Raw genomic sequence first — 11,080 nt, 5'->3', positions numbered from 1 at the left:
CACTGAACCATTAGGTGTTCCACAGCACCAAGCTTTGCTGCAGCAGAAACTCAGTCTGCTAAGGAATACTCTTTCTGATTGATTGGTTGTGGAAAGAGGCAGGACCAGACTTCTTATCCCCAGGAGCCTGAGAAATTTTATTTTAAAGAATCAAATGAAGATGCTGATCTCCAGTGTTTTCCTCCCAGCAAGGTTTTAATAAAATAGCTTTAGACACAATGTTGTATTTTTTGTGAAAGTACAGTTACACAAACACTTACCAGAATAGAGGGGGAAGGACAGCTCAGTGGTTTGAGCATTGGCTTGCTAACCTCAGCATTGTGAGTTCAATCCTTGAGGAAGTCACTTAGGGATGTAGGGCAAAATCAGTACTTAGTCCTGCTAGTGAAGGCAGGAGGCTGGACTCAATGACCTTCCAGTTCTGAGATAGGTAACCTAGCCTGAATGCACAGGAGAGGTGGCCTGTAGAATTATCCTAGATAGTATGTTTGCTGGGTAGTTTGTAGGACCCATTCCCCTCCCTCCAAAAAATTCACAAATTTTGATTGACTAGGGTTTTTTTTGCAGGATAGTTTAGCTGAAACAGTTTTGGAACTTGAGAGACTTTTTGTGACTTCCCATAGGAAATAAGAATGCATGCCTTGAAGTTGACAACAGTAGGCACTTTGCCAACAATTGCACCATGGAGTCAACAGAATAGGGAACATTGTGAGTTGAGCAGACAGAAGTTGCCTAGATGGCAGCTAATGTATTCTGCATTTCAAAGGTCTGTGGGAGTAATCCAGACCCTTTCCTTGCAGCTGCAAAATGGCTTCTATGCTGCAGAACAGGGTGATTCTGTGAATAAAAGCTGACTGTACAGGGAGCTTGCAACCACTGGTTGGCTGCATAGTGGCAGGTTCCAGGTTGCCCAGAATGGGAGGGTGTACACCAAATCAATCACCTACAAAGGGCTTAACAAACCTGTGCACTTAGGTAAAGCATTTGCAAACATGAGTAAGGATGTGATTCTATATGAAGTTAGGGACAAAACCCCAGATTTTTAAAGGTATTTAGACAGGGTCGTGCTCAGTGTTGCAATAACTAACTGATGTAGAAGCCTAAAATCCCATTGCCAATGGAATTTTTAGGCTCCTGTGTGTCTCAATCACTTCTGAAAAATGAGATTTTTAGACTCCTAAATCAGTTAGGCATTGCAACACTGAGCACCACAATGCCGCAATACCTTTAAAAATCTGGGCCTATATAATGTTCCTTTATTACACTGTAGGGTATTCAGCTCCTTACTGCTGGAAGCTTTGTGTTTGCCAACATGGAGAAGCTCAGTTCTACATTGAAAAATATAATGAAAGTTTTACTGGGCTTGTAACAGAATTAGCTTCTACTGTAGCAGTTTCAGCAGGGAAATAGCTGCTGCTTACCTTTGAGAGTTCTTCAGTAAAGACATTGTGTATAATTTTGGACTGGACAGGTCCTGGACAGATGGTGGTAATGATTATCTCTGGGTATTCACCAAGTTCAGGCCGAAGAGAATTAAAGAAACCCTAGAAAAAAGGAAGTTATGCTGTTATTGCCCCATGTTTCAGTTTCCCTATTCACAGAATGAGGATGATATTTATGTAGCTCACTATGGTAGTGTGAGGTTTATCTTATGTAATGAGTATTAAGCTCTAACTCTGCAGTAGAAGTTCCAGATATTATACTAAACATAATCACCACCACCAGTCTTCAATCTGTCATGCTGAGTGACCACTTTGAATGCTTACTCCTAGTTCAGCCAACAGCTAAAGGGCTTGGATAGTAAGAGATTGTCTGCAGTCACCGATGCCTCTTTCTGTCAGCTCTCAGAAGTACAAGGGTGTCTACACCAGAAGCTTTCCCCACTCTTGCAGTTCTCAGATCTGCACAACACCCACCAACAAAGTATTACGGGGCCTGAATTTTAGAGGTACTGAGCATCTCCAGCACCAAGTAAAGTTAATGGCAGTGCATGGTACTCAGCGCCTCAGAGAATCAAGGCCCCTGGTGTTTTGTCAAAGGGAGCTGTGCAGGAATAAGAACTGCAGGAGCATGGAAAGTAGACCATTGCAATCAAATGGCTATCGCTTCTTCCAACTTCTCATGCAGCGAGTAAAACATGATAGAAACCATTCTTTAAGTAAGGGACAAGGATTGTGTGTCACAGGGAGGAGGGTGTGACAGGTTGGACCCCCCCACGTGGGATGCCACTTGATATGCTGAGGTCCCCCTGGTTCTGCCCATTCCACCAGCCTGGGTTTCCTCGTCCTGTCCTAGCTGTGCCAGGCCCTCAAGCCTTCTCCAGCACACACTGGTAGGGACATACCCAGCTGCAAATGGACACAGACAGCGAGATCAGCTCAGGGATTTACCCAGCACTCACATGCCCATCCCCTTTTGGGAGTAAACCCAAAATAATAGTGTCTTGCGCTGTATAGAAAAATCTACACAGTGCAAGCTCATAAAGATCACCTTCTCCCTCAATGTGGAAAGAGATATGCACAGCATCTTCCCCCCAGATATGAACTGCATAAACTGTGATGAACAAGAAATAAGTTTATTAACTACAAAAGGTAAATTTTAAGTGATTATAAGGGATAGCAAACAGAACAAAGATTACTGAGCAAATAAAACAAAAACACACAAACTAAGCTTAATACATTTTGTAACCAGTTTCATGAGTGTAAATTCTCCCCCTAAATGTTGTTTTGGTTAATGTGATACAGGAGGGCCAAGGAGCAGTGGTAGAATGGAAATATAGCCCTAGGCTAATTAAGGCGTAGTTCCCTGTAGACTAGGGAGGGTTGCTACAGGTTAATTGGTTCAGGAAGTCAGGGGAAGAGAAGGAAGGAAAGAGGACTGGAGCTTGGACATGTGTTGTGAGAGCTAAGACCAGAGGACTGAAGTAAGGGAGACAGGACAGGGAGATTCCCTCCCTCAGCGTCTAAGGACCGAGGGTAGCCCTACCCTAAGGGGAAGAGAATAAGAAAGTGACGGGGTTGAGAGGGGCTGGAACTTGGAGCAAGGAGCAAACCCAGACCTCTCCCCCGCTTCCTTCCTCTACTCGCTCCCCAGGCAGCAGCAAAGGGTGGCATCTTACACCCCCCCCCCCCAAGAAAAGCACAGGACCCACCTTATGACCATTGGCCATCTTGTCACAGCAAGTTGCCGAGTTTCTGGAGCTCAACGGTCCAGTTATTTCTTTTTATAGACTAGACCCTTGTCTCAACATGGACTCAACCCTGCCTTTCCCTTCAGGTGTCAGTAGCAGCCTTCCTTCCTGGGCAGGCAACAGAGGAGAGTCCAGATTGCCTTGCTTCCCAGCTTTAAATAGAATTTACATAAGGTAGGAAGCCTTTGTTTCCAGTGGAAAAGTACCAGCAGTGCCCAAGGTGGTATTTGGTAGTGTCAGGGCAACTATGAGACAACGTTTATTTGCAAGGTCCACAGCAAGGAATTCCTAGAAGATGTGGATGGGGGTGTGTGGCTACCTCTTTGAACAGTCATTGTCTTTTCGTAGTGGCTCATTAAGGCTGATTGCTTGGGAAATGCCCACCGGAAAATAAGTACATACCCACATAGCTGTTACATAGACATTATTCTTAATTTTAGATACAGAAATGATGCGTACATACAAATTAGATAAACACATTCAGTAAATCATAACCTTTTCACTGATACCTCACGTGACCCATCTTGTATAAGACATAGAAATATTATCTTGTGCCATATTCTATGAAGAATATGGGGTGTAACAGCTGGAATGGGCTCTGACTTGAACACACTGCAGAAAAAGGCAAGAGTGAAGCTGAGCTTTAATTACAAACATAAGAGGTATGTCTACATTGTAATCAAGGAGTGTGATGGCAGCATGTGTAGCAAGATCTAGCTGGTTACTCAAGCTAGCTTTGAACAATAGCAGTGAAACAGCGAAAGCATGAGTAGCGGCCATTCAAAGCACCTACCCCGGGGCCTGAGTGGATGAGGCGAGCCTAGGCTGCCAAGACTTCACTGTTACTTCTACCTGAGCTGGCTTTGATCTAAACTACCTTGGATAGGTCTATGCTTGCTGCAATCACACCTCCTCAGTGCAGTGTAGACATAGCCTGCTTACCTTTAAGGTGTAAGAGTACAGTCTTTCCTAAGCTCTGTAGCTATCAACATTTGTACAGTAGCTGCTTTAGGGAACATGTGATTCAAAGACATGTTTTGCAGGGAGTTCATGGTTGAAAATTAGTTGATTTATGGCCTGGTAAACAGAATCAGGAATAAAGTGGCCTGGTAGAAGTATCCTGCAGTTCCAGAATCTATTTGCCACACAGATTTCCACGTGGCATATCCTCCTCTGTGACTTCACACCACAGTGTAGGGAGTAAACAGGCCAAAATAACACCCCACAACATGCTGCATATTTATTATTAGATTACTGCACTGAAACTCCTAGCTTAGAAATCATAACAAAGAGATAAGTAACCAGCTTTTTACTTAACTGCATCAAGAAGCTTAACTAAAGTGAACGTGTAGGTGTGGCCAATAAGAGAGATGCTGTACACAGAGTGTTACTTGAGATAGTCACATATTTTTTCTTCCACATCAGTTAGGTTCCCCCCCTTAATGCTGTTTGTTGCTCTTCGTAGTAGAACAGCATTTCAATGTAAAAGAAGCAGATTCTTATACAGAACTGCCACTTAAATAAATGTGACTTAGAATACTTAAAACATTTGTCCCCTTTCTCCTGTTGGCTCTGCAGAGCCAACAGCTTCAGGAAGGGAGCTGGAGTCCATTCTGGCTCATACCAGAATTTTTAACTACTGTCTGTCTACACAGTGCCTAATGCTTACAATGCATAAAACAACCCTGGCACAGAATCTCAAACTCTTTGAGTCCATCAGACTCACTGCTGTGGTTATTTTGTTTGGGTGGGGTAGGTTCAGGGTCAGAGCACAGATCGGTGATTTTATAATATTATTATTGCTGTTAAGAGACAAGCACTGTCAAAAAGAAACCTAGGTATTAGGATAGGCTTCAAAAAAAAGCCCAACATTTGAAAGTGTGGAAATACAGTTAAGCCTCCCAGCAACCCTAACTCTGTCTCCTGGTGACACCCTTGCTGGAGTGCATTTGGGGAGGGGACAGTGGTAGAATAAAGTGTTATCCATCCATACACACTTTCAACTCAATGACCACAAACATTAAGATGTCCTGCTCCTAACTGAACTGCTATCATGCAAGAAGTAGCAGCCCCTCCATCTAGCAAAGACACCTATTTTAGACATTTTTGATTAGGCATCAAGCTAAGACATCATAGATCATTCTTCAGTGCAACTCCATGTGGCACCAAAAATAAAAATTCCTAAATAGGATGAATGCTGAAGGCTGCCATTGCCCCATTGAGCCACCACGTGCTACCAATTATTAAATTAGGACTTTGCATGAAGAGCATACTGAAGTCCATCATTCTGCATGCTTCATTAAGACTGCCTGTGTCACCAATTAAGAATCAACAAATACAAAACCATTACATGTAGACAAACTTCCTAGACCCAAATCATGGAATTAAAGCCACTTCAAAATCTAAGGTAAGGGTGCTCCTCTGCTATCACACTAACTAGCATTACACATACAAGTCTTTACAAATACAGTGTCTTCATGTTGAAAGTTTGTGCTTTTAAAGAATGCAGATTTCTTTAAAGGTCTGTGATGTGACAAAATGAGGATAGTGCGGTGGTCAAGAGTCAATGTATTGACTCTTACAAGAAGATATCCACTACCCTGTTCTGAATTTCTGAAGCCTTTGGTTAAAAAAACCAAACCACTACATCTATGTGAATAGCAGTTTCTAGAACCAAGCTCTAGATGTGAAAGAAACAGAAGAAAGGTGATTTGAGGCTTGTTTAGCTATACATTAAGGCTGTTGGAGTGGTTTAATTGTTCATTTCCATACTTTCAAATGTTAGATTAAGATAAGATTAACTTTCAGTGTCCTGGGGCTTATTTATTTTATTATTTTTTTTTTTTTTTAAATAAATAGCCCACCCTTACCACCACTTAGCAAAGTGCTCTACATCTAGGGATTTACAGAGCCTTGTGTGTGCACATGGTTATGTACAATGGGTGAACTGTATTAGACAAAAGCATTCAGAATTGAATTTACAGTCAGAAACAGGACTACTGAAGTGACCCTGGGGAAGGGTGTTCCCATTTATATGCTTTTTCTCTCTCAATGACTTCCAGATCAGTTCTCCTCAGTGTAGAAGTCAAAAAGCTGACTTTTTAAGTGAGAGCTCAAACCACCACCTATGATTTCAGCAGTAAAAGTTTTCAGTAACAGCTGACAACTCTTGTGCCTCTTCATCAGAACTGGGCTCATTCTTTCATATCTTATTGACAAGCTTATTATGCCACCCTTTGCTTTACAAAATGTTTCAGTAAACTAAGCAAATATCCGCTGTGTGCGCCTTCAAGTCAGGTGTTGAGTAAGAAGGCGCCATTTTACAAAGTCACTGACTAACAGTCACTGCAGTTTAAGCTGAAAACAAAATCATACTGTAACAGCACTTCATAGAATAATCTTGAAGGCAGATCATAACTAACCCCATAAAGTTATACTAATTCATCAACCCTTACAGCCATTTTGTTTCTTGGTCTATTGCTCTGAGATCCTTCTGCACTGGTGAAGATAAACATACACATCTCCAATTTGTTGCAAGAAATGGTGAGAATAAAGGGCAGGATGCTGAAAGATACCAGCTACTTCACAAGGGGCTATGAGCCCCTGATTCTTTGAAAGTCATGAAAGTGCTCAAAATTCAAAGGACATGGACATGAATTTCAATTCCCTTCTTCACAAGGAGCTCCTATTACCACTCATGGCTTTCTCCTTCAGAGATATGTATTTCAGCTAGTAAGGCTGTAGGTTTCATAGGGGATTATTTCTATTTCAAAATATAAATAAGGAAACCCCCATACCAAAGTGAACACAGTGTAATTCTGAGGGTCTACTGTATAAACACCTTGGGAATGGAGGTTGTTCATAACTTATATTTACACCAATATAAAAAAGCCTTACAAGGAAACAGGGCTGTAATAAAGTATGTCCTACATAAACGGTTTCTAGTTTTTTGATCATTTCACTGTGCCCCTTGACATACAGCATTGCCAAATCCTATTTCATTGAGTCTTGTAGTTTTTGGTGTCTTCCTTAAAGCCCCAGCTGCTAGAGTCAAGTGATTATTAGACACTCAGCTTTCACTGAAGGGTAAATAGTTCTCTGAAACCGTAAGGCCCAGGAAAAGCTGAGGCTCCAAAGCCAGAAGGCAAATAAAATCAAATACATAAAAAACAAAAACAAAAACCACCAAGTTCTTGTGATGTTTAGACCACTTATGATTTTGTGCACAGGTGCAGACTTGTTTTTGCCAGTGAGTGCTTCTGAAAGGGGAGCAGGGGGGAGGGGGAAGAGGAGAAGAGAGAGGGAGCACTTTGCCAGGGTTGCAGGGGAGGCTATTTTCAGCATATTTTAAATACTACTTTCATATTCTAGTTACTGAATGTGTCTATTGTTGGTATCTTTACTATTTTAATAATTAAGTTATGAATTACATAATGAATTTCAGTATATTAATCATTGCAATCACCTACAAGCTGTTTTCACTAATGTCGCAGTTTAAAGACATTATGTCTCACTGTTGCTGACAGTTTCATCCAAAAAGCTATCTTATTTACATCTAGTTCCCTGGTATGGTCTTGATGCATGTTAAGGACGTGCTACATTTAGCTGTGTCTGTCCCATTGATGACTGAAGATAATTTAAGTCTTTTGAAGCTAGAGAATGAGAGTTCTGCAGTTCAGGATGATACAGGCACAGTGAGAAGGATTCTTATAAATGTGAAGTATTTGGCTTCCAGAGTACTGCAAATGACTCCATGGTCTCTTTCTTGAAGGGTAACAGCTAATTTAGGCCCCATCATTTTGTCTGTATAGTTGGGATTATATTTTGCCATGTGCATTACTTTGCATTTAACACTGAATTTCATCTGTCATTTTATTGCCAAGTCACCCAGTTTTGTGAGATCACTTTGTAACTCTTTGCAGTACTCTTTGGACTTAACTATCTTGAGTAATTTTGTGATCACCTGCAAATTTAGCCACTTCACTGTTTATCCCTTTTTGCAGATAATTTATAAATACAGTAACTCCGCACTTAACATTGTAGTTTTGTTACTGAAAAATGCAACTTTAAGTGAAACAATGTTAAACAAATCCAATTGTCCTGTAAGATTTAATGTAAATATGGGGGGTTAGGTTCCAAGGAAGTTTTTTGGGGCAGACAAAAAGGCATTACGCTGTATAATACTGTACTGCGGTTGGGAAGTGCCCCTGGCTTACCCCATGCAGGCACAGCCCGCTGCAGGGAAGGACGTTAGGAAGCACCTTTGCTGTAGTAGTGGCAACTTCCCCGGAGAATAGGTTCGGATTTTGCCGGGAATGCTCCAGGCCCTCTTCCTGTCCCTGCTCCACTCCAGGCCCCACCTCTTCCCACCCCCACTCCAGAGCATGCCATAGCCTCCCCCCAAACCATAAACACTGCCAAACAGCTGTCTGGCAGTGCTTAGGACTTTCTGGGAGGGAGGGGCAGGAGCAGGGAAGCCCCGCATCCCCGCTTCTTCTCCTCCCTCCCAGAAAGTCCTAAGCACCACCAAACAGCTGTGGGGGAGGGGGGGGGGAAGCGCTGAGAGGGAGGGGAAGGAGGCAGAGAAGCAGAACCTGTGCAATGCTCCCTTGTAAAGTTGCTGCTCTTCCACAGAATCTTGCAAGCAGGCAGCCAAATGATGGTATATGGAAGCATTGCACAACCTTATACGAGCATATTCCCTAACTGAGCAGGGACATAATGTTGTTTCAATGTTAAGTGGGACAACCTTAAAAGAGAGGAGTTACTGTATGTTGAACAGCACTGGTCCCAGTCCAAGCCCTTGAGAGACACCACTATTTACTTCTCTTCATTCTGAAAATAGACCATTTATTCCTACCCTTTGTTTCTTACCTTTTAAGAAGAGTGCCTGGCAATGCTTTCAGGATCATCTTAGCATTCTTAATTTAATAAGAAGCCTTTTGTTATCTTAATCACCCTGCCTCTGTTTACAAAAAAACTCCCTATCCCAAAAGCAGAAGTTATTAGCAGCATGGAACTCATCACATTCCACACTCAAGCTCTGGCTCATGGGTGCTGAACACCCATTTTTCCCCTCCCTCCCTCGCATAAATGCTTGAGCCCCAGAGCACCCACAGAGTTGGCACCAGGGCCAACAAGGGTGAGGGGAAGCCGTACAAATTGGGCCCGGTGGTCCAGAAGGGGGCCTGGGGCCTGGCTTCCCCGGCTTCATCCTGTTTAGCTGATCTGCCCTTGCTGGGGGGCCTGAAAATATTTTTTCGCCGAGGCCTGAACCAGCACTCAGCAGCCCTGGTCAGCACCTATGATTTTGGGGGCCTAACTTATGGTTTTTGGATCCAAATACCACCATACTATTTTGCCTAACAAGCCTGGGAAGTCAGCCAGGCAAAAAATTTTGATCTTATTTCAGTTGTAAATCTGTTAGCCCTACCTGAGGCCCCTGCAGTGAGTTGTTTGCTATCCAAAAAGGAAAGGATGAATGAATAGGAGGCACACTTCCTTGTCATCAATTGTGCCCAGGTTTGGGAGGGGAGTGTCGTCCATAGCCAGCCCCTTCTCTTAATTCCGAGGAGCTTTAAAATATCTGGGCAGGGAACCCACACTAAGCATACATTTCTTCAGCCAAGTCTCTCTCCTTGCTGGATGTTGGTTAGAATAAAAGCTTCTGCAAGGACTAGCTGCTATAACAATAGCGCTTCCTGGAGACAGAAGGTCACTGTGTTCCAAGACTACTAGTTTAGCAAGCCAGATGGAATTTAGCTTACCTGGAGGGCATGCTTGCTGGCACAATATCCTGTGGCAAGGGGGGCTCCCATGATGCCCATTACACTGCTCATAGTTACAATCTTCCCTTTCTCCCTTTGGACCATGTGATTCAGGACATGTTTAGTTAAGGAGACTGTACCCAGGTAATTAAGTTCCATTATGGCAGCATAGACTTCCACCTTTGTATCCACAAACAGGGAGCGCTGGGAACGTCCACCATTGTTCACCAAAATGTCAATCTTCAGAAAAAAAACAAAACACAAACACAAATTAATACAATGTCTTAACCACAAACATTTTTTTCCTGAGGAAACAAGTCTTGCACAGCTTTTCTCTACTTCCTATCTTCTAGCTTTTGTAGCACTGGGCCACTATTAGCTGCTGCGGGAGATGTTTTAGTCACTCTAGCGGTAGAAACCCACAACAATTAAATCTAAATTGAGGGTTGCCTAATTTTGGTGCTGGGTTAGCAAAAAGCTGACAAAAATAGCTCAATACATCTATGCTGAGCAGTAGCCAAGATCCATTAGAAGAACAGTTGCAGATGGAAGCCACATAGCAGGCTTTAAAAAACAAAAACAAAAAAACAAACACATTTGTAATCTTGTAGCAAGTAACATCTAAGGCCCTGGTCCTGCAAGATGGTCCATGTGGTCTGACTCTTAGGTCTGCCCAGAGCTCCACTGAAGGAGACAGCAATGAGGGTGAGAGAGAATTGCAAAAACAGGACTATAAAAGCATAAAGTGACAAGGGAACCATGTATCAGAGGGGTAGCTGTGTTAGTCTGGACCTGTAAAAACAGCAAAGAGTCCTGTGGTACCTTATAATCTAAGGAATGTATTGGAGCATGAGCTTTCGTGGGTGAATACCCACCCTGTTGGATGCAGGTACTGGAGAGTTCCAGAGGCAGGTATAAATATACAAGCAAGAATCAGGCTAGAGATAACGAAGTTAGTTCAATCAGGGAGGATGAGGCCCTCTTCTAGCAGTTGAGGTGTGAACACCAAGGGAAGAGAAACTGCTTTTGTAGTTGGCAAGCCATTCAGTCTTTGTTTAATCCTGAGCTGATTGTGTCATAGGGGACTGTGGGCACCAATTAAAACTTCCCACTTTATTACACT

The 11,080-nt window shown here is 42.7% G+C and overlaps 1 protein-coding gene across 2 annotated transcripts in view; it reads right to left on the bottom strand.

The window, feature by feature from the left end:
• DHRS7 (dehydrogenase/reductase 7) overlaps positions 1 to 11,080 on the bottom strand; it is a 44,346-nt gene that overhangs the window by 2,719 nt on the left and 30,547 nt on the right. Inside the window, exons 4-5 of one of the 2 annotated variants that reach the window (XM_032783218.2) lie at positions 9,958 to 10,197; positions 1,422 to 1,544 (exon numbers count right to left, since the gene is read on the bottom strand). In XM_032783218.2, the coding sequence (XP_032639109.1) occupies positions 1,422 to 1,544; positions 9,958 to 10,197 (363 nt within the window). The remainder of the gene's footprint in view (positions 1 to 1,421; positions 1,545 to 9,957; positions 10,198 to 11,080) is intronic. The other variant, XM_032783219.2, reaches the window with a different exon arrangement.

Source organism: Chelonoidis abingdonii, chromosome 4 (genome assembly GCF_003597395.2).
Source record: "Chelonoidis abingdonii isolate Lonesome George chromosome 4, CheloAbing_2.0, whole genome shotgun sequence".
Classification (NCBI taxonomy): Eukaryota; Metazoa; Chordata; order Testudines; family Testudinidae; genus Chelonoidis; species Chelonoidis abingdonii.
The sequence above is the reverse complement of the archived record's forward strand: the minus strand, read 5'-3'. Positions and strand labels throughout refer to the sequence as shown.